The sequence below is a fragment of the Sclerotinia sclerotiorum genome, genomic scaffold, assembly GCF_000146945.2.
Source record: "Sclerotinia sclerotiorum 1980 UF-70 scaffold_15 genomic scaffold, whole genome shotgun sequence".
NCBI lineage: Eukaryota > Fungi > Ascomycota > Leotiomycetes > Helotiales > Sclerotiniaceae > Sclerotinia > Sclerotinia sclerotiorum.
In genome coordinates, this window is record NW_001820821.1 from 854,481 (window position 1) to 877,155 (window position 22,675).

Genomic DNA, 22,675 nt, shown 5'->3' on the forward strand with positions numbered 1-22,675 from the left:
GCGACCATATGGTTCCATCGACCCAATATTCGACCTACATTCCCACATTCCAACATTCCCACACATCCACATCAACGTCAAAATATACACATATAATATAATTGCAAGGATAATAAGAGTGTTGTTACACGCCGATCCAGTATGAGCAAAATCTCGGTGTTCACATACACTTGGGATCATGACTTAGACAAATCGATTGTTAGATTTTAAATTGCTGGAGCAGCAATGCATCAGGTATGTCCAGTAGCTACCCGTCTACCCTGAAAATCTGGTGGTTCCTCAAAGGTTCGACCATGTCTATCGACTCCTTCACCCACGCAACACCTACACCGCTTCTTGATGGCGAATTCACACTCTTGAATGGACACAAAGCTACAATATCATGCGAGCGAGGAGGTGAGAGGAAAACATTTCCTGGAAACGCTAGATCATCAGACCAACAACCAACTCAACTGAGCTACGGCAGCAAGTGTTCGACATTCCTATTCGATGTTTGTTTGTACTCGGTCAACAAGGAGCATGGTTTTTGACTCGGAGCTTTTTTGCAAACATACTTCCTAGTTTTCCCTTTCCTCGTCCACTCCACATTCAGGAGGCTTCTGTCACGACATGTTTTCCTTACCACCGATAAATGAATTCGCAGAGTTCATGCATGATCGCCAATTTCAGTTCCTGCAAAGTTCCAGTGGATCACGATACGACGTATGTAGTACTGCATACTCTCGGTTCAGGCCTGAAGAGCGTGATTGCGGGCAAATTGATTACCCGGAGCAATACTCGGAAATCAAACTTCAACATTATCATCACTAATCAATGCGAAGCATTGACCATACGCATATATTCAACTGCTAATCAAAAGCAAGAATACACTCGCCACAAGTATGTACAGTGGTGGGTGAATACATCCAGCAAATTTGGATAAGCTTCGTACCAATATTCCGTAATTACCAATGATTTTGCTTAGTGAGCAGCAGAGCCTCAGCAACCCCGCTTTTGAATTCGAACCGTTGTTGGCACGCATATGAGACCAAGATCGCGGGTAATCACGGTATCTGTGTAACCACCATATGTGATATTATATTAGATATGTACACGTATCATGCAGACATGTTTGTTTCTTGGAATTGTCGCTCCTCTTCCAATATACCTGCTGAATTTACCATCTGAACATATCATTTAACCTATCACTCAAGACTTTCCATGTTTATCGCATGATTACAAGAACCACAGAGCAGCGTAGCAGACAGAAGTTCTCCACTCTCTCTCTCGTCCGCGGGTATCCTTTTCGTGTAATCGGTGATGAAGATGCTACTTTCCTCCTTCCTTGCTTGCCTTGCTTGGCCATCAATCAGGTGCGCAAAGCACCTTCATCTTCGCAACAATATTCACCAAATAACTTCGCTCTCCATTTTCATCTCCAGCTTTTACAATCCCAGGAAACGTCACGCAGCTAATTTCTCGCTCGTTCAAAGTATCTTCATCCTCACCCCCAATATCCTCCATTCTCTCCTCATCAAACATCAGTCTTTGGTGTCCTTCAATAACCGGCATCATAATACTAAATACTGCCTTTTGAACTCGCAATAATCGCGAAAGATCAATAGCGCTATGAATTATAGTTTTAAGCGATTGGTCTCTAGCTTCCGAACTTGGCACATCACATATCGGATCTAGCAAACTATTGAGTTGCGCAACGAATGTATTGACAATAGTGGCCGTATCGGATTTAAGCTTTTCAGGAGCTTCTTTTAATAATATTCCGAGAGTGGTGGAACGCCATTGATTCATAGCATCTTCGGAACCTTTTGTATCTTCATCAGCTTACCACCTCGGACATTTAGGATTGTATTTCTTACCATATGAACTTAAGGTTCTTTCGGTTTGTGCGAGCTCCACTGCTTGTTGTTTTGGGAGACCGATGAAATATGCTTGGAAGATATCATATACTAATAGACTTGATACAAGTGATTGTATGAAGTTGATTTTAGATGATGTTGCTAGATGCTGGTACATGGGTACCCATTGCTCTAATTGTTGGCGTACCTCATCCGGAGCTTTGTCTAAATCTATTACAAGTCAGTTTAATTAATACTCAATTATACCAGCCTATCAATATCAATACAACATTTCCCATCTTTCACACATTACACATTCACGAAAACCCCTCTTCGCAATAAATAGCAAAAACGTGCCAAAGATAATAAAAAACACCAAACCTACCAATTCTCCCCCTCCTAAAATTCATTATCACCCAATTCTGCAACGCATTCCCAATCCACTGCATCCTCTCCTTAACCACCTCATCCGTAACCTGTTCCCCGCCCACTCCACCCCTCCCACAACTACTAACCCACTCCTTCAACCCCCTCACCTGACCCCTCAACTCCATAATCTCCTCATCCTTCCCCCTCATCTCTCCCATCGCCTCATTATACGCTTCGCGGAAAGCATCCCGATCTAACATCAGCGCTGCAATACGACTTTGCACTTCGGAATTACTCGGACAATTGGCGTGTGTGGAGCGGAGGTGGCGGTGTTGTGTGTCGAGGGTTAGGTAGTTGTTTTGGAGGGTTGAGTGGATGGTTTGGAGGGAATAGAGGGTTTCGCGTGTGTGGTGGAGGGTGGTGGTTAGGGTTTTGAGTTGGGATGGGGGGGTGGAGATTTGAGTGGAGGGGGAGGGGGAGGAGGGATGGGAGAGGGGTGGAAATTCTTGGGGTTCGTGGGTGGTGGGGTTTGGGTGTTGAGGTGGGATTGGGGGAGAGGGTGTTTGTGATTGTGATTGTGATTGTGATTGTGATGGTGATCGTGACCGTGATCGAGGATGTAGGTTAGATGATATGGGACTACTACTTCTTGATGACTCAGCCGTTGAATGATTTGTAGATTTTATATGTGAATGTGGATGTGAAAGGCGCACGCGTGGTGGCGCGGAAATTTCCGATGAAGATTGAGATTGTGATTGAAATTGAGGATGAGATTGAGATGTATTAGGAATATAATTAGAAGTGGAAAAATCGTAATCTTCGGCCATCATAGATGTAGATGTGTATCCAGAAGTGGGTGCAGCACGATGCGCCAGCGGATTCGAAAGATCGATACGAGTAGATGTGGATTTCGGCAAATGTTTCTTTTCTCTGGATTCTCTGTCTCTGGAGCTCATTTTTGCAGAGTTTTGGGTGGAGAGAGGAATGGAGGAAGGATACGGTTTTTTATAGATGGGTGAGGGGGTAGGTAAGTAGGTAATAGAGGAATAATTGATTAATCAATTGACTGATATAATAAATGATTGAATGAATGATTTAGATTGTATGTGTGGGTAATCTTGTGTGTAATAAGTACAGCGGTTATACAAATACCGTAATTTCCGTAAGGAACTTGTATAGCTGGTAGGCAGGTACGTAGGTACGTAGGTACGTAGATGTTGGGCGAAGAAGTGAAATACCTCGTTGCTGAGCTAAGATGGAGGTATGTATATAATATATAGGTAGCTCAGTGATCGAAATCGTAATCATCAATCAAGATGCAATTTTGCAATCAATCATTTTCTTTCGACAATCGATTAGAAAAATAGAAAGCAGAAAGCTAGAAAGCGTGCATATAAATGAAGAGGATAATCAATGCCTACTAGTATATGGTAGGGAAGGACAACCAAGAAATTAAAGCACCAATCCTTCTTCTTGAGATCCTCACAAATAGATATAATATTAATCATAACCACTTCTAAGACTATAATAAGAGAAGAAGCAAAAGTAAAGAAGAAAAAAAGAAACGAAGTAAGAAACAAATCCAACACTCTCTGTCCCCCATCTTCATTCAATTACTCATTCAATCACTCAATTAATCAAACCCCTCAAAAGAAATCCCAAAAACAACCTCCTCCCTACCTACACACCAACACCATCGTATAACACATTGATTAAAAAATTCTCCAAATGCTTAAAATTATGAAAAATAAAGAGAGATGAGAGGTTCTTAAACTGCTGCCTGGAAGTACGAGAACTTGACGAGATGGTTAAGCGCGGATGCAGATGCAGTAGATGCTGATAGTTATTAAATGAGGGGTTTTGATGCGGGAGATCTGCGGTAGTATTTTTAATGGATGTGGAGGGATGGAATGGATGAAGTGGATGGAATTTGTATGTGATATGGTTTTGGTTAATTAGCTATGCAGGGAGATGTGATAATTATATAATAGATAATAAATGATAAATGATATTATTCTAACTTTCTAGAAGACTTTGATAAGCTCGTTATTTTTCCGAATATAGATTATAAAGTTATCAGATTATCAAATTTGGCGTCGATTGAGAATACGGGGTATTATTATCAATATTACTATCAATATCATCATCATTATTACTACATATCAAAAACATAAAATAACTCATTTAAAAACTTTTTAATATATTAACATCAATATCAACATCAACAACTCAATTCCATCACCATTCCATCCCAACCTCGCATACCCACCACGGCAATACATTTACCACCCCTTCCTCAGAACCCCCCTCAAAATCATGCCTCCCAAACGACCCCCCCTCCCCCGCCCAACACATTTCCTCTGCATTCCACTCATAACCCCCTCCTCACGCACACAACTCCAATCCAGCCTTTCCATTTTCAAAGCTGACGTTAGCGCTTCCCCCTTTTCACCCTCACAATGCACGCCACCCTTACCATTACAATCATCACAATTACAATCACCCCCACACTCCCACCCCCCAATCCCCGCCTCCGCCATCCGCCCCCCCTCAACCCTCCACCTAACCCTCCACATCCTTAACCTCTCCAACCCCAACAAACTTTCCGTCGCCATCCAAACCCTCAACAATCTATTCCACCAAGACCGAGACCAAGACCAAGAACCCGAGACATCATCACAAGACACAACCACAACTACAACAACAACCCCGTCCCTTCTTTCCCACCTCCCCCTCCCCCCACTAACCCTCCACTCCCTCTATTCCATGCACACCCCCTCCTCAACCTGTATCCTGTACACCTCCCCATTAGATCCCGAAAAACATCTACAAATTTTCTGTGAAGCAGTTAGGGAGAGATTTGTAGATGCTGGGTTTGTGGTGGCTGAGAAGAAGAGGGAAAGGGATTTATTGTTGCATGCGACGATTATGAATACGATTTATGTTCCTCGAGGGTATGGGTATGGATATGCGGTTTCTCAGGGGATGAGTATGGGAGGAGGAGAGGAAGAGGGAGAGGGATAGTTTTGGAAGTAGGACTGGAAATGCAACTAAAACCGGAACTGGAGATGAAAAAGACATCAAGAAACTCAGCGAACAAAACCAAAAATCCCCCAAACTTCCCAATCCCCTCAACACAAACCCCAAAAATCAAAAACAAACCCAAAAACCACACCAACACCAACGTCTAAAATTCGACGCCCGAGAAATCCTCTCTCGATATGCCGATTTCACATGGATGAGCGATGTACAAATTGAAAAGGTAGCTTTATGTAAGATGGGGGCGAAAAAGAAGAAGAAGGGGGATGGGGATGAGGATGGGGATGAAGAGTATGAGGTGGAGGCTGAGGTTGAGATACCTTGGGGTTGAGGTGCTTTGATTTTGGGGTTAGGGTTGGTGAGATTGTGGGAGATGCAGAGGGAGCAGGAGAGACAGAGAGAGTGTGTGTATGTATGAAAGGAGTAACATAGGCAAAGGCGTCTGAAAAAAAAAATGGAGCTATTTATATTTCGGGAGATATTGTAGTACTTGTACTCTACAGATTTTGCGAATGAAAGAAATAGGAGATAGGAAATACTAGGTATTATTTCCCAGTGCAAGAAAAAACCCAGGAATCGAGAATTAAAAAAATCAAACAGCTTCACATTTCCTACATCTCATCTTATACCACGTATCTCCAAATCACTTTTGGTATTTTGGTATACAATCAATATACATCATCATCATAATAGATGAATGCCAAGGTCCCGAAGTAAATGAATCTTCTGATTTGATGCATCTGTCGTGACTTCATGTGCTGAGTAACCATGACGTTTTTAAAAATCCGGCAAATCATCAACCTCACCACCTCATCTAACTAAAAAAATGTTACTCCTCAGCTTCCATCATCCGTAGATAAAGTCGAACGAGAAAGAGAAGCTGAACAAAAACAAAAGGAAAAAAATATCTCCATCATATGGACCAATAAAAAAAAAAGTTAAAAAACAAAATCCATGAAAACCCATATGCCATTTCCAGACGACGTAAAAGTATGTGAATGCAATCCGAGACGCCTGAGCTATGAGGAGCTTGTGTTGTAAGAAAAGTACATTGCTCGTGCATGAACTTCAATGTCGTCACAAGAGCTTCGATAGGCAATACTTTTGGTTGCTTCTGCCAGATCAGATAGCCTCAAGCACGAAAACGATCCTCCATCATGGTGTTTTTTTGGGGGGGGTATGTGTGTATACGACCATCCTTCAAGTGGCATAAAACTTCTTCAAGACCTTCTCAACCTCGTCGTACTCCTCCTTTACCGATACCAATGTTTCTTTAATCCTCTCCAAGCATTTCTTCTCATCGGGTTCATCGGTTGTGCCAGCTTCATCTTTCTTCTGTCCATAATGTTGAATCTTTTCACAGCTATCCTTGACCTTTGTCAATCCTAACGTTGCCGAGGATCCCTTCAAGAAATGACCGAGGGAAGAAAGTGTTGCCAGATCGCCTTCCTCACTGCACATTGTCAGTATCTGTATTCATATCTGCGTTCCGCAGATGCCCCATCTTCCTGAAATATATCATATACATCGACCGACACACAAACACACGTGCCCCACTTACAGTGCATCATCCATTTTAGTAAAAGTCTGTTCGGCCTGCTCAAAGAATCCAAAAACGATCGAACGACTGAATTCTCGTTCATCTTCATCATCGTCCATCTCTAGAATTTGCTCAAAGGTAGCCGCATCGATATTATCACCGAGATCTGGTGGACCAACGGAACCGTCATCACTCTGTTTTTGCGCCGAGTCAGTTCTCACTCTCTCTGATGTGTAAACTTGGTGTTGGAGGATGCGCAAAGAAAAGCTTTACCCTTTCATCAACATCTTGTTCTTCGATGATTTTAGGTGGAACCACAGGAACTGGAGATTTTTCTTTGACAGGTTCGGGTTTGGGTGCCACGGGGACGGTTTTTGGAGTGGGAGTTGAGGTAGAAGTGGAAGAGGACATTATGATGTTTGTGAAGTGATTGTATGAACGACAACGGTTTGTCGTTCAACAAATTCGAGAAATGTTGGAGGGGGATTGTGTAGTGATTTTTTTTGTTGTAAGTTGTTCAGTGGGTTGGGATTACTTGCTTCAGAATCGCGATGGTGGGGTGGATATAGAATTGTAAACGTAAGGCAGGGTTGAATGGAAGCCCGATGGAATACCTTCCCTTCGTCTAAAACCTTAGCGGAAAGTGGGAAGGGAAGATGGGAGAACCCGAGGATAGTTTTGAGAGATGATTGGGTGAAGGGCGATTCCTTCTAGTTGAAGAGTTGAATTAGTAAGACTACCCAAGCAAGGATTAAGTATGAAGTAGTAAGTACACTAGGTAATAATAAGCATGGAAAAGGTGTACAGCCGTGAATGTGAGTGCGAGTATGAACGTGAATCTCAATGTGACTGGATGAATCTGGAAATGTGTAGTGAATGTGGGAAATGCTCCCTCGGAAATCCAATCCCCACAACAAAGCCCAATGTTGTATGATTGTAAGCAAGCCCTTGGATCCTCGATATGTGGTTATTGGTTGGAATCCTGGAATTAAATGGTAAAATACTAATAAGGACACTTGACAGTTGACAAAAGATGTGATTCTGTTAAGCTTTTTAATCTCGGATGAATTTGGAGGGAGAAGTATCATGGCAGACCATACAATTTACATCTTTATATATTTATATCCTCCTCCCTTTATATCTATTATTGTATCCGTGTACAAATTATGTTGATGCCCGGATATATCATAAATAAAGTATTCAAGACCAGATCAGACCAGATCGAGAGCACAAGACGGTAGATGGTACGTACCAGACAGAGCAAGAGCCATCTGGATTTTTAGATTTTTTATCTATTCGTGCCACGGAGATTCCCTTTGGAAGGAAATGATGGAATGTTTGGTTGGTTGGTGGTGACTACTTTTTAATTGTCGGATGATCATCAAGAACTTTTGGAATCTGATTTTCTTTCTCTTCTTTCTCTTCCCTTATTTTCAAAGGACTTTCTACGGTACAAGAAAATTGTATCAATATCCCGAAATGTTCATATGGTAAATAGAAGAAATAGTAGAAGCAAGATGTTCCGGATCTTCGTTCTTGGAGTGAATTGGTAAGGTGATTAGCGATGGTGGGGTTAATCTACACAATAACTCTTGCAACCCAATTCTATCCGTATCGTATTCGTAGACCAAAGTAAAGTAAGGGTCACTCTCCAGGTTTCTACTCCTTTGACCACAACATATATGACTCTTTGGATATCTATCATGGGAACAAACGGGAGCGGGAGTTGAAGCATTTTGATGTGACAGTTGTTAAAGGTGTTACCTTGGTTTGTTTTGGTGAGTCTTACAGTCCCTCATCTGTAGAATCAGACCAGTTGGAGCAATCTAGATCTGAAGCAATCTTTCTTTGTCGTGATACTTACTCGTGAAGTACCTACTCGACATTTTGTGAGTGTGAGTTCAATCTAAGATTAAAATGCTAAGAATATACTTCAGCCTCCTTCTAGTTATGATATCGAAGATACATGATCTCAAGTCGCCAGATGGATTACCGGAATCATCATCATAAGAGGTATACTTGATAAACATATATTTAGAGAATACTGTTTGTACTTGTAGAATTTGATATTCTTAACTTCATCATTTTAGCTGGAAGTATCACCTGGATATTGTGGGTTGATAGAATATTGCCTGGGAGTACCTACCTCCTGCTACTGCTTTATCGCAGATAAATGAAAAGACAGAAAATCAAAAAAATAAATATGTTGTGTTCATTATGAAAATTTAGGACCTCTTTCCCTTTCTAGGCAGTGTTACCATATATGATGTCCACAATGACGAAATGTTTATCAAAAGAGAACAAGGATCAACGTCATTTTAAACATTTTCTATATAAGGAATCAAAATATTGGACCAATTGGGAAATTCTTCGTTGATGCGGAATTACTTATTCGGGAATCATGCATAAAGCCACCAAATCTTACACATAAGTAACATAAATACATAGATGAAGAAGATAAAAGTCCAATGGAGATACGGATACCGATCTATCAATTCATCGATGTGATCCCAGTCTTGGCAATCAATCCTGTCCTCGTGTTGTCGTGTTGTCGTATTATCGGGAGAAGCAAATTTCACCCCTTTTCATCCATTTTTCCACCTCTTCAAATTCCAAAAATCTTCCCAACGCTACGATTCATTATCAAAAATACAAGTTTTGATCAACGGGTTTAGCATCTAGACTCATTTGGATTTTCTTGGCTTTTGATAATCAGTCCATTTGACCTTCCACAGCCTTTGGAACCTGATCATGGATTTGTTGCACCAAGCAAAGGTCATACAGAGATGCAATGAAATCATTTCCCAGCCATGTGGGTTAAAGTTATACAGCATTTCTGAAGAATTTAAACATACGAATTTCAACATATACCTATATGATATGTCGACTTTTTTCAAGATGTGGTAAAGGAGAGAAAGATAAGACTTACCAATGATCTTGGAAGAGAAGTATATTTACGAGTACTACCCCGCCTGCTCGTAAAACAAGGAGGACGTTCATTGGTCATTAGTCCTTGGTCATTGGTATTTCCTACCTATCAATACCTACCTACCTACTTTAGGATATATCATTCTTTGTAATACATACCTTTCCTCATCTCATGCCATATGCACTTTTCTTCTGCTCCCGCTCTCTGCTTTCCGACACACAACTCACTCCATTTTGGAAAGTGTTCATTCGGCAGCCCATCCGATATCTCATGGCAACCAGATTCCGAGACGTGGCGGTATTCGAATGGAATTAACATGCGATTCTTACCTTCTCTTGCCAGTGGTGGCTTTTGGCATGAATTGAGATCGAAGATGACTTTCTTCCACGGAAACACTCATTCCGAGGAATTGGGTTGAACTCAATTCACTTGCAAGTTGCATATGCCCTGTTCCCGAGGTGTCATCCGTGATATCCGATGAATTTTTGAGGCTCTTGGCCTTGCATTCACACCATGACTCTTCCAATGGTTGGCTCGGTCGTTCAACAAAGCATTTTCAATTTCATGGAATTGTAATTTTAAAACTCTTCAACATGAGGAGAATGCATGAGGACATCTACGCGGACAATCATTTCCATACTGGGCAGACCATAGAAATTTTACTATGGCATTCAAGCCAACGAACTTGAAGGGTCAACTGGATGCCTAGCTTGTATCAGCTAGGTAGATGATTTGCGTCCAGGCTCTACATGTAGGACAATATTTCTGGCCATACATCTAAAGAAGACTCGCAGTGTTCTGACCTGTTTGATCCTCTTCTTCGGGAAAAAAGCATAGTGACGTCGCTCTGCATCTTTGAAACAAGTATTTCAAGATCTGAATGGTGGGGCATGTCCTTTAAACTCCACCGTGGAGTTGTTTGCGGGGTTTTTACAATCGAACTTTCAATCTCCCAATGGCGGAGAATTTCAGCTTTTGATATAGTTATATGGTTGATGCACATCTTGTTCCTAATATTCGCGATGAAAGCCTTAATTCTCGGGATTTTCCTATCCCAAAACTCTATATGCTGCATAGTTTTCACATATGAGGCTATGACTGATGCGGCTGGGAATTGACTACTTGAAGATCAATAATATAGTCAAGCTTCGTCCAAAATACCTTCATCTAAAGGTATTCTATTTATCAATCAGCCATGAGGCTTGGCAGTACGGTGAAGATGTCACTTCTTAGCCGGGTGAGCATATGCCCAGGCATTTGAATGAAACCATACGCACACGTTTTCGGCATAAATCTTTTCCGTGTTTTGAAGTCACGATCAATCTCACTATAAAGTTTTGATTTAACTGCCTCGAGATGTACATTAAAAGAGGCGCATTAATGGGCAACAAGGAATAAGACATGTGATTAAGTAGTGAACTTTCAGGCTTGAATTGTCTTTGATCTTTAATGTTCAGTATATCCTCAAAACTCTTAATTCACAAATGGAAAGAATCGCAAATAGAAGAAAAAGTCCGTCACGGATAATAAACTCCCATCGCTCGGCTCCCAAGTGACGGCAAGACAAAAGCCACTGTCTCGCTTCGCACCAAAATAAGACTCACCGTCTGATTGGATGTATTGTGGTGAGACCACCAAGCTGTTGGTCATATCTTTCACGATATCTAGATATATTAACATGAAAACCACGAGATCCAAAAAACATTCTTAATTTTTAAGCTTGGCTCAGATAAACACTTCGAATTATCCATAACGCCCAAGACTATCACTCACTCACACAGGAGAAGAAACCAGTTCTGAGTCCATGGAACTCAACTCGATCCGGTGCAGAGTGCCAGAGTCGAAAGATAAGATTAGAATTGCTACGAGGTGGGAAATTTAAATACACCTAGTGCTAGTGGAAGGGAAATTTGATATGATGGAGTCTCAGAATCATCACCATCAAACCCTTTCCAAATTATCTATAAAAATACAGATACATGTAACGATACTGTACCGGAGGCAGCGGCTGCCTGAGGTTTCGTCTGATTGGTAGTTGTGGGTTAAGGCTTTATCACTAGTCTTCACTTGGAAGTGAAGTCGTTACTAGATCAAGTAGAATGTAGGTAAACTAATTGATAACTAAGTTGAGCACGAAGCTCCTAAACTATGAAACTACTCTGACTATATACTGAACAATAAAGGGGGCCCCTAGAAGCTTTCTGGCTCCTCAAGACTCCTTATCACGCGATTTCTGATGGTGCGTGCGCATACGATCTTCAGGTGACCAAGATCACATACTAATTCGATGAAATCTGATCGTGTTTGCACACGGCCTAAGCTCTCCTAATTAATCAGTTTGCTACCATCGTAACACCATCAATCCTAATGGTGAATCGTGACATGATTATTAGGTATTTTGTTTTGGTTTTTTGTTATTTGATGAGTAAGGAGGGGGATATAAATATAAATGTGAAGTGGATGCGACAAGAGCGTGTTGAGTTTATACTAGTAGCTGTTTTTGTAAGATAATTATCTGTCTGTCTGAACAGTGGATGTATATCATACTTATTTAAGTTTCTGTCAGAGAAGATTAATATTGAAATTTAATTGGGAAATGGAGTTGAGAAGAGTACTTCGAAGTATATTACTTAGTAGGATTTGAGGTCTTTTTTAGAGTGAGATTATAATTTAGAATGGAATAGCTGGAAAAGCATCATTTCATTCATTCATTCATTCATTCGTTAATTCCCTCCTATCATAGGATATCAAACTGCGCAATAACGATATAACCCCAAGAACCAAGCACCAAATCCCAACCCACACAGATATCTATCTATCATACAGTCACCCCTCCTCCATCCACCTCAAACACCCCCCCCCCCCCCCCCCACAAAAAACCCCTTCACTATGCCTCCCTCTCCAACTCACTCTCCACCCCCCTCTGTCTCGACTTCCCCACATCATGCAACTCCCTCTTCCTCTCCTCCTCGACCCCTATCCCCCTTCACCCCCGCCACCTTCTCCCCTACACTCCCCTTAACCCTATCCTTCACCCCACTCCCTAGATCATTCAACTGTCCCTGCGCCTGCTGTCCTCTACCCGCTGCATTCTGTTCTCTGCCTTCCTTTCTCAATTCTTCAGCTCCAAGCATCCCACCTATGAATTCTTTACCCGAACCAATTGTTTGGTTCCAGGAACCTTCTTGACGCGCAGGATCGTTTTCGGAAATGGCTCCGCTAGAGGAGACCGAGTAGCCGCCTACTGAGGCGCCGGCGTGAGAGGCGTCGTGTTCGAGGGAGGCTTTGTCTTTTTTCTGGGCGGCGGCTTCCTGAGGGGTAAGGGTTAGTGGGGGAGTTGCGGTTTGTGGATGAGGGTTGTGGGTGGAAGGTTGGAGTGGGTAAAATACGTACTTTGTCGGCGGTGCTACCGGTCACAGATCCAAGTACAGATTGTGCTGTACCCTTGGCAGAATCAACATATGATTGAAGAGTCGAGGTGTTGTCGGACATTGTGAATTATTTGTTTATTTATTCGTAGAGGTGATTTGATTTGATTTGATTTGATTTAATTCGAATGAATTGAATTGTATTAAAGTAACGTAGTAGGTAAATCGCGTTGTTTGTTTGCTCGTATGTCTGTATTTGCATAACAGTAATAGTATGATGCGAAAATAAGTTCCCAAAGAGCAGCAACACCTCTTTATATATCTCCATCCCCATTCTTTCCATTTCCATTCCTTCCTCCAGCATCATATCATATCATACCTACCTACTATTGATGCCATCTCCTTCCAAGTGAATCCGAATTCATGGTAGAGGGGTCATCTTAATGCGGGGTATGACATCATAATTTTAATGTTTCAGCCTGCTTTAGTCTGTCATAGCTTGTTTGTAACACAAGATTACATAATCCCCGTTCGCATGACATGACGAATTCTATACATTTCCTGTAAATTAAATCATAAAGAAAAAGTTTTAGACTTTTAGTACGGAGTGTTGGTATCAGACAAGGCTGAATCCGTTTTCTTTTAAACTGGTCATATTTCTTGTTTGGAAACTTTTATGGGAACGGAAAATTAATTAGGTTGGTTTGGTTTGTTTTATTTTGTGGATGCTTGTATTGATTGTATTTCATGGAAAGATGGAGTTTTTGCATCATTTTAATCAGCTGGTCAGATAGGTAGGTAATCAGATCTAGTTTTGCATACTGTGGGACATAGTTACTTACGTAGTATGTACTATGTACCTGGATACCACTAGTAATTCCAAAAGCTTGGTAGAGGGGTATCGAAAGCTTGATTTGGCGGGGCTAGTCTTATTATATTCGTGATAGACTGGTTTATTCTTGGAATAGATTAGGAAACACTAGGTAATTTATATCTTCAAAGTTAAGAAATGTAATTTTGAATATAAAAGTTTGATGATATTTGAAGAATGCCAATGTTTTGATTGGTTAATAAGACTTCGTTCAGTGATCGTGTCGGTTTTTGGCATTCTAAGGGATAGAGCTATCTACTCATCTAACTGCAGTCCATAAATTGGCATAAGCATAAGTCGGATTTCAATGCAGAGATAGGGGTAAGGGGATAGGTTATCAATCTCATTATCGGTGCGTTTTGAGTGTTCTGACCTTGGTGTAGAGCTTTAAATATCTCTATGGCTTGAATTATGGTGGACACACATCAGAGTTCTTTCTATGTAAAATATGGCTGTAAAGCTGATCCAAAGGCTGCAACCGTACTTGAAGGGGGGTGATTGACTACAAACACAACTAAAATATCCCAACCTCCGATAGAGCCTTCCCTCTAGTAGCTCACTAAAAGCGCACCGGGACCTCTTAGACAGCTCACCTCCCTTTTGTTGCCGCATGACCTTTACCAAGAAGATTGTTCGGTCGAACGGTTGATACAGGTTATGCAACTGAAGAGCATCAATATTGGCTGTGGCAAGGAGTAGACATGTTGCACTCGTACAAACAAGATGTTGATCAGAAATTCCCATATAACATCACATTACCGAAAGGTAAGTGTAAAGCAGTGGGAAGGATGGCGCATAAGAGCTTATGAGTTTCGCGAAAGCTTCGGGGGGAATGTCAAGGTATCAGAAAAGCGCGATTTTAAAGGTCGAATATTGATGTAGTGATGGCCATGGAGATGCGGACCAAGATGGGGCTCTCAATTATCAGAAGCGCCAGAAGTTTTTCTCCAAAATCAGTAGCTGAAACTATGATGCCATCGCACTCTGATTTGGGACTTGAATTAGATATTGAAAATACTCTCAAAAAAAATGAAATCCGCTGATTCTGTCAACGATTTGCTCTTAATTTCCATCCTGCAACTCTCTGGGCAATATTTGAAGTCTTCAAGGGTGAGAATTTGCTACGAAGGGTCCGAAAAAATCTCGCAATAGCTAATTACAAGCGTAAAATCCAAAGACAACGTTGAAAGATTGCTAATTTATTATTATTGCATCCGGAGGCCAGTGGTCAAGTAAGGGAGAGTTTTGAGGTTCGGTGTGTTGCGTTGCGTTGATGCAGTGAAGTGGTCTTGACACAGTGAATAAATAGTATGAATAATATGAAACATACTGGTGGTTCACAGTTTAACCTTGGAATATCTCTCATAATCAAAATCTATTCCATCGATCTTACTGAATACCGTGCATTAGCTAGCTGCATTTATTCTTAGAGATTGTAAAACCAGATTTAAAACAAGTATTAACTTCATCTCCACGAAACTGCACAAATAATCCCTTAAAAGACCTAGCTTTTAAACCCTTCTCTCAGCCCAAGATTGAATAATACCCTCATTGGTTTCCTCATAAACCTTTACTTCAACGCTGTCCTCCCTGATAAAAGCATTTGGCTGTACGAACTTCCATCTTGGTTTCGGCTTCGAGCACACAATTTGTCGCCACTATTCATACACATCATCGACGTCACACAATGGTTCATAGAACTGCTTGTAGGAAGAAACATCCGCGGTGCAGCGCCAAATGTGCAGGTGGCAAAGGTAGTGGCCTAGCGCGCGTTTGGCATGGGATAGTATCTTGGTAGAGTCGATTTCGACGGAGAGGATGGAACTTATAGGGTCATCTAAAATGCGGATAACACCATCGCCGTTCTGGAGGAGGTATTTCAGAATGGAAAAGTGGGCCTGGTCAAATGTTGATTCTAGTACAGCTCGGGACATAACCAAGCGGGGAATATTGTGCAGGTGTACGTACCTGGTGGTGAACTTGACGTCGACCCCAAGCTTTATCATGGGAATTGTAGTGTTCAAAAGCTTGGAGACCATCAACACCAATGTTTAAATAGGTAGTATAAAGAACTGAAATGAGAAGGATTGGTAAATTGTATGAATCAATCGTGGTAAGATCTTACAACTTACGGCCTTCAGCTATGATTTCACTGGTGTCAGTGTATCCAAAGATATGTAACAATTGCTTATTGTCCATAAGATATTCCGAAACCAGAATGGCACGACATTCTTCCACTGTCCCTGCTAGCTACCCAAAGACACTTGTCCATGTCTGGCCCGGCAGGTAGTGTGAAGTTACAGGTTCCCCGCTCAAGGGACTGATCGGCGGGTTCTGCTTATCGAAGTTATAGACTCCTGGTGTGGTTTCACTAAGAAGTTTCCCAGTTCTATGGCCAAACATTTCATGGATAGCTGTAGTGACGAATCTGACAATATGTGTGCTCCTCTTAAAAATATTTAGTTCTGATTGTTTGACCCAGTGGCACGGAGTTTTGGTTGTTGTTAACACTTAGACGGTTGGCAAGAACAATATTCTTGAAACCACAGGTTTCCCTGATATATTCGTACTATGTTGAGCATTAGCATCATTCTATGGAAATTTTCTTCTCAATCTTACATTTGGAAGGTTGGCGGCTTCGAAGATGATACTACCGCATACAGCGAGCGCTAGGGCAATTAGCATGTCTCCATGTTTATTTCAAGGACACAAATTTAGCTAACCGTGAATACTGGTGAAGTCAGGGCTTTCAAAAAAATTCTTTTCAAAAGGCCCTTTTACATCATTTACACCTTACAAGAGCCCATGGAAGTTGTCTAATGATAACTTTTGAACTTTCGACAAAGAGTTTCAATTTCGATTTCTCATCGAGATCGGCAATCCCTATCATAGCCTCCCACTCTGATCTAATTCCAGCTGGATCACGATAAGGCTCAATGAAACCAATTATATTCTCTTCTCTTGCAGATAACTCTGTTACCCAATCTTTCTGAGACTTTTGAAAAGCTTCTAAGCTACCAGTGCGAAAACATTCGATATAGGACGTTAGGAATCGAGTCTGCGTTCTGTTACCTGCATACTCTTTCGCCTTGATCAAAGCGGAGCATATCTTTGATAATTCTTCCGAATGATCACCGTTAACAATAAATATGCCATCAGAGAGTTCACGTAGCCCATCTACAGGTACAATAGTCTCCGTGGAAGCTTTTAATAAGTGATAGAGTTTGTCTGCATCGTCTCCGATACATTGGCGATCTCTTCTGGGGAAATAAGTTCTGTGCCGGTGTCGTAGCTCGATTGCGCGTTCTTGCTAGGATATCCTAGATTAAATGGTGGGATTGCTAATAAGGGAGTAATGATTTTCCCCAAGCCAACTTGTGCTTTTGAGGATATAGTAACGATCTTTCGAAGGGTCTCCGCATTCAAATCAGGTACAAACTTTTGATCACCTTCGCCCTATGAAAAATTAGTGCTAGCATCAAGGACAGCCTTTAAAACTTACATGATAGTTCCCTAGGTTGCAAAGAAACATAGCAGCATACTCCAGGAAGGATGTAAGCTCTGCGGGTGTGATATCGCATTGTGGTACTACGGTATCCCATTTTCCACCGCAAGCATAATAGAGATCCATATGCATGATGAATCAAATATATTTGGGCTTTCTGGCGACATCTGCCGCATGATGATTCTACTTCCATACCATGCTGCTCGTGCAAGATAGTGTACGTAGAATTTCTCTTGCAGTTGGAGGGAGAGTATCGAAGATCGGATTGATGACAAGCTGATGGATTGTAGCATCGTGGGGCGGAGTGTGTGAGCTTTCAGAGAAAGTCATAGTGTTCTGTCAAATTGAAAAGCAGATCTAAGTATGGTCTTAGAAGAATAAAACTATCGTATGGTATGTAGACTCAGAACATGAGTTCGGTTGATGAATTCACAATTTGGTTAGTGGAAAAGCGAAGGCAGTGGATAGTTGGTTCGTAGAAGTTCTTGTTTATTACTTTACACAACTTTTAAAAATATCACAATCATTATTAAATTGATAAACAATGTAAATTTTGATTTATATAATCATAAAATTTGTTTTAAAAATATGATAAATTAATTTATTAATCTAAATCTTTTCAAAGACTTTAATATTTTCATAAATATAACATCTACCAAATTAGGTTTTTGAATAATTCCTTCTTTGTACTAACTGAAGTCTAAATTTCTTCACGAAATCAGTACGCTTAAACATCTCAAAGACATGTATAAAGTGAATCTCATAACCCTAGAAACATTAGACTCTAAAGAACACGCCACCAATATCGCATCTTCGACGTTATCACACCAATTACAACACGACCAACGACCACAAGACGGTGCTCATGTGTTTCGAGAAGTCGAAAGAGATAGATTAATTTGAACATAAAGAAGGGAAGGGAAGGCCTATTGGCCAATAATGACGAGAAAAAAACATGGCGAGATGTCTTGTATATTATCTTGAGGCAAAAGAACCACTTGATATATCTACATCAATCAGAGAGTTCAGACAGGAGAACGTACTTAACTAACCGTGCTTGCTTCTATTTAGTGAGTGCCCCCCTCCTCTTCTTCTTAACAGCATTTTGTTCAGGGAGATCTTCATTGCAATTGTCGACCAGTGTGTGCAATGTACACGAATTATGGATTTTTCTATCTAAGCACTTGCTGTCTAGAGCTTATGAGTCTAATGAGTAGGTAGTCATGAGTTTTATCCACTGAAAACTAAAATGCATGGCGCGTTTGTTTTGGATAGGGAAGGTGACCTAAGGAAAAGAAAGGGGGTGCGGGGGCTCAAAAGTAGAGTACAAGATTTAATTGTAGTTTCTTGAATTATATATCTCTTATTAATTTTAGTCATCCATTCTTCTATTCTCAAAAGGCTCATTTACCGGCACCTTGATAACATCTAATCTGTGTAAGAAGAATATAATTATGTATTATATATACTGAATCTGAATCTAATTCGTTCCTGTCTGACTGAGTGACGTGACTGTCTAATTAGCTGCCCGCTTCTAGGACAAAAGACATCTAGTCTCTATTCGTAAAGGGATCAGATTAGAACGACAATACAATGTTCGGGATATTGGAGACCTAAAAATAAAGAGAGAGAAAAGAACATAGATAATAAAATTCTGCGTATTATAGAGGAAATACACAAGGGTCAAGGCTAGAGCCGCACAGTATATAGCACAGGCTGCAGCAGCCAACACCTGTCGTCGTCCCAATTACTTCTCCATTTAATTAACAAGAATATTCTTGCATTTTCCGCAATCCTAAGCCTCTCCTATGAGTTTCTTAAAGCCCTGCCTTGATACCACCTTACACCATTACAACTTACACTAAACCATAACTTCTGAATTCCACCTCGCTGCTACCAAAGGACCCCTCATTCCATTTACAGCAGCATCCATTTTACTATCCCCAAGTCTCATCCTCTCCTTAAACCCTACATCCATAGCCCTATACCTATCGATATCCCATTTCCACATCCCAGCTCCACTATCCAATTTCAAACCCTCTAGACCATTTGCTAGCCTTTCGGCAACTTCGTCCCTCCCCCTTTTCACAAAAAATCTCCTCTCCCACTCTCTTCCCTCGACTTTTTCCTTCTTCCTCATTTCCCTCTGTTCATTCTCTATCTTCCCCTTTTTCTTTCCGATCTTGAAAATATCACTTTCGTTAATAGCTTGTGTAACGTGACGCCAAGCTCTCCTCGATTCGAATTCCTTTTGTTGTTCCAGTGGTTTTACCTTTATCGACTTTCTCTTCAATGAACTCGCATCGAATTGCAAAATATTTTCCCCAGATCTCATATCCTTGACGTTGAATTTATCGCTCCATTGCCCTTCGGCTTTGAATATTGGGGTATTCTCGGATTTTTTATAAATGATTGCGGAGAATGTATTAGGTGTTCCACTAATCCAACCTTTTGAGGAGTAGGATATTCGAGTTGTGAAACCAGATGAAGAACGAATATAGGAGGTGCCACTTAATTCAGGACTTAGGGATCCAGACATGAGACCGGTAAGATGGATGGGTGGCATGGTAATTAAATGTGTTTCATTTTGTTGGGAAAAGGTTAGTAAGGAGTATCCATGGCGTTCGATATGTACTGTTGAGCTGAAGTAGGATTGTGGAGCTATGGTGCCTTGGAGCTAGAGGAGGATAGTATTAGTATAGAGGGATAATGGGATCAACGAGTAATAGAAGCACTTACTTGTACGCCATGCTTTTCATTCCAAATATTGTATGCTGTAGCTGGCGGATGATGACTATTGGATGTTAGTATTTTGTTCTTCATTCTCTTCCTGAATAATCAAACCTGCCTAACTTGCTCAGCAACCAATTCTGTTCTCCCAGTTCCTTCTCCATCGTCCTCCCAAGAACCCATAAAACACTCCCCCAGAAACGGATTGAGGGGTTTCATCCCCTTCTTTTTCCCATTCTCATCTCTAGTACTGTGTTGCCATTTTAACGTACTAATGAACCATTTCAATACTAGTAATGCTCTTTCTTCGGGAGACCCAGAGTGTGTAGGTGCAATGAATAAAGAAGGGTGTTCTGCCCAATAGGTAGGAAACTCGACAATTGATTGTGGTGAGAGGAGAAATGGAGGTGCTGTGAGAGATGAGAGGTCGCCTTTGAATGTTGCAACGGACTAGAGGAATTGATTGTTAGTATTAATTGATGTACCTATTTCGAGGCTCTGTCTGTGCACTGAAGCTATTCCACCAAACGCTTAGAGGCTCCGACGGGAAAGCATCCATGCGCGCAACTATTTAAAGTCTGTGCCGAGCATGTGCTTCCTATTGTGCGTTGTGCAAATAGATTTTGAAGACGAGAATCATATGAATGACAATAGAAAACATACCTTGATGAATCCAAACCACGCACTCTTATGCTGTGGAGCAATCTTCTCTTCTTTACATTTCTCCATCTCTTCCAAGGCGACTAATCGTGACTACGATACAAAATCTCCCTTCAAAAAATTCTCTCTCCCAATCTTTGAAATCAAACTTTAAATAAAATGATACACAAAAGCAGAATCTACAAAAAATATAAACTAAGAAATCTACCTCAATATATCATCCAAAGATAAAAAAGAAGCAATGTGCTCGGGCATCGATAGTTCCATAGCTATATATACCTAGGTACCTAGATATATACCTATGATGAAAAAAGCATAGCCTACCATCATCTCACCTATTATCTAGGGATCCAAACCACGAATGCAGCAACATGAGATGATTTGGCATCAAATTCGTCTGGAATGTATTATTTTCGAAACGGAATCTGCTTCATCCGAGGCTCGAAACTCCAAACGTTTGTTGCGTTGTTGCGCTGACATATCGGACATTGCCACGGTCGGTAATTCGGATCAGACGTTTGATCGCTGTTGGAAATCCAGTCTTTATTAATAGGATGAGATACTTTGATTGGTTATTGGTGGAGTGATATTTATAACTGGAAATAATAAGGAAACAATTATCCTGTTCTTTTGTCTTTCTTCGATGATGTTGGTAGGTAGGTAGGTAGGGAGTACCGAGTGTGGGCGGAGAGCATATGCTGTGGGGCTTTTTCGGTTGTAAAAGAAGTGCCCATAGCCTTCCTTACCATAGAACAAAGCGACTCGGTAATGAATGCATCCTAATAGATTGCATTACATGGCATACATACCTAGTACCATCACAGCATCCTCACCACAAAGTAGTTATGTTCAAGAAGCCATGCGTACATGAAAAGGCATAGAATTGAATAAAACTATTTTTACAAACAGCATATGGGTATCAAATACAATCCGCAAAAAGCCAAAATCGCTTTGCTCCCTCCAAAAAGACGCCATTTTAAACCCGATCCACAGTGAAGATATTCGATACCCATTCTGAGCACCATACCCAACCACCAATAAACCGACCATTCTATCAAGGTATCAAATCGTTCATCTCTCATCTGTTTCATTTTTCAATCTTCCACCGTTTTTCCCTAATTTGAGAGACTCATATCCACACTTCTTCTTCTCTCGCAACTCTTCGATCTGCTCTCCTTCAATTCTCGTTCTGTGTCCATCAATCGTGTTTGCACCCATTTCCTATATCTAAGATCACCCCTCACACTTTCGCAGTTGAGTAGATCCGTCAAGGTAGTCTTGATTTGTTGATTTACATCCTTTAACTTTTGTTCATCTTCTTCAATCTCTTCTACCACCGTTTCATCAACCACAGCTGGCAGAGAGTTGATTCTATTCTCGCGGTGAAAATGTTGCATATGACCGAAAGAAGGTGGGAGGCTGCCTCTGCGGGCACGAGGAGCTGTCATAGGTGCGCTGAGGGGTGACACAGGTGTGTCGCTAGCATTGCTGCTATCTGAAGAGACTGAAGAGTTACGATGGCGATCGGCAAATGCTGTGGGAGTTTGTTGAACCGTAGCAGTGACTTGGTTGAGGTGTTTTTGGAGAGCATCATGTTGAGAGTGGAGAAGTAGATATTTCTGCAGAGCAAATGCTCTTTCCGGCGACTTTTGCGTTGGATTCAAGGCTGTCATTCTGTATCTATGGTTGTTTGGTTGAGGGTTTTGATGCTTCTTATGAGTTTAGATTCGTGTGGAGGTTTGTGCACTCGATAGTGGAATGATATTAAGTTTGGTTTGCCAAAAGGGTAAGAGAGGACACGATCGGCTATTCTGCAACTGGATAGCTAA

General features: G+C 41.1%; 11 protein-coding genes across 11 annotated transcripts; 3 read left to right on the plus strand and 8 right to left on the minus strand.

The window, feature by feature from the left end:
- Window positions 1-293: 293 nt before the first annotated feature.
- SS1G_10391 (predicted protein) lies at window positions 294-530 on the plus strand (the record flags this gene model as incomplete). The annotated part of the gene is made up of 1 exon (XM_001588793.1): window positions 294-530. One exon carries the CDS (start codon window positions 294-296, stop codon window positions 528-530), a length of 237 nt encoding a protein of 78 aa, XP_001588843.1.
- An 814-nt stretch (window positions 531-1,344) lies between these two features.
- On the minus strand, window positions 1,345-3,160 carry SS1G_10392 (hypothetical protein; the record flags this gene model as incomplete). The annotated part of the gene is made up of 3 exons (XM_001588794.1): window positions 1,345-1,802; window positions 1,857-2,060; window positions 2,221-3,160. 3 exons carry the CDS (start codon window positions 3,158-3,160, stop codon window positions 1,345-1,347), a joined length of 1,602 nt encoding a protein of 533 aa, XP_001588844.1.
- Window positions 3,161-4,970: 1,810 nt separating this feature from the next.
- On the plus strand, window positions 4,971-5,574 carry SS1G_10393 (predicted protein; the record flags this gene model as incomplete). Its single annotated transcript, XM_001588795.1, has 2 exons — window positions 4,971-5,164; window positions 5,211-5,574. 2 exons carry the CDS (start codon window positions 4,971-4,973, stop codon window positions 5,572-5,574), a joined length of 558 nt encoding a protein of 185 aa, XP_001588845.1.
- An 869-nt stretch (window positions 5,575-6,443) lies between these two features.
- Window positions 6,444-7,194, minus strand: SS1G_10394 (hypothetical protein; the record flags this gene model as incomplete). The annotated part of the gene is made up of 3 exons (XM_001588796.1): window positions 6,444-6,696; window positions 6,805-6,977; window positions 7,057-7,194. 3 exons carry the CDS (start codon window positions 7,192-7,194, stop codon window positions 6,444-6,446), a joined length of 564 nt encoding a protein of 187 aa, XP_001588846.1.
- A 1,162-nt stretch (window positions 7,195-8,356) lies between these two features.
- On the minus strand, window positions 8,357-8,669 carry SS1G_10395 (predicted protein; the record flags this gene model as incomplete). Its single annotated transcript, XM_001588797.1, has 2 exons — window positions 8,357-8,547; window positions 8,648-8,669. 2 exons carry the CDS (start codon window positions 8,667-8,669, stop codon window positions 8,357-8,359), a joined length of 213 nt encoding a protein of 70 aa, XP_001588847.1.
- An 826-nt stretch (window positions 8,670-9,495) lies between these two features.
- Window positions 9,496-10,565, minus strand: SS1G_10396 (predicted protein; the record flags this gene model as incomplete). The annotated part of the gene is made up of 5 exons (XM_001588798.1): window positions 9,496-9,528; window positions 9,713-9,813; window positions 9,871-9,938; window positions 10,042-10,245; window positions 10,516-10,565. The coding sequence occupies 5 exons, from the start codon at window positions 10,563-10,565 to the stop codon at window positions 9,496-9,498; spliced, it is 456 nt and encodes a 151-aa protein (XP_001588848.1).
- Window positions 10,566-12,654: 2,089 nt separating this feature from the next.
- Window positions 12,655-13,204, minus strand: SS1G_10397 (hypothetical protein; the record flags this gene model as incomplete). The annotated part of the gene is made up of 2 exons (XM_001588799.1): window positions 12,655-13,023; window positions 13,106-13,204. The coding sequence occupies 2 exons, from the start codon at window positions 13,202-13,204 to the stop codon at window positions 12,655-12,657; spliced, it is 468 nt and encodes a 155-aa protein (XP_001588849.1).
- Window positions 13,205-14,399: 1,195 nt separating this feature from the next.
- On the plus strand, window positions 14,400-14,994 carry SS1G_10398 (predicted protein; the record flags this gene model as incomplete). Its single annotated transcript, XM_001588800.1, has 3 exons — window positions 14,400-14,431; window positions 14,577-14,716; window positions 14,834-14,994. 3 exons carry the CDS (start codon window positions 14,400-14,402, stop codon window positions 14,992-14,994), a joined length of 333 nt encoding a protein of 110 aa, XP_001588850.1.
- Window positions 14,995-16,400: 1,406 nt separating this feature from the next.
- On the minus strand, window positions 16,401-17,588 carry SS1G_10399 (hypothetical protein; the record flags this gene model as incomplete). The annotated part of the gene is made up of 5 exons (XM_001588801.1): window positions 16,401-16,520; window positions 16,571-16,620; window positions 16,742-17,261; window positions 17,327-17,407; window positions 17,454-17,588. The coding sequence occupies 5 exons, from the start codon at window positions 17,586-17,588 to the stop codon at window positions 16,401-16,403; spliced, it is 906 nt and encodes a 301-aa protein (XP_001588851.1).
- A 1,729-nt stretch (window positions 17,589-19,317) lies between these two features.
- Window positions 19,318-20,915, minus strand: SS1G_10400 (hypothetical protein; the record flags this gene model as incomplete). Its single annotated transcript, XM_001588802.1, has 3 exons — window positions 19,318-20,133; window positions 20,301-20,636; window positions 20,850-20,915. The coding sequence occupies 3 exons, from the start codon at window positions 20,913-20,915 to the stop codon at window positions 19,318-19,320; spliced, it is 1,218 nt and encodes a 405-aa protein (XP_001588852.1).
- Window positions 20,916-21,961: 1,046 nt separating this feature from the next.
- Window positions 21,962-22,519, minus strand: SS1G_10401 (predicted protein; the record flags this gene model as incomplete). The annotated part of the gene is made up of 1 exon (XM_001588803.1): window positions 21,962-22,519. The coding sequence occupies one exon, from the start codon at window positions 22,517-22,519 to the stop codon at window positions 21,962-21,964; it is 558 nt and encodes a 185-aa protein (XP_001588853.1).
- Between the last annotated feature and the right edge of the window lie 156 nt (window positions 22,520-22,675).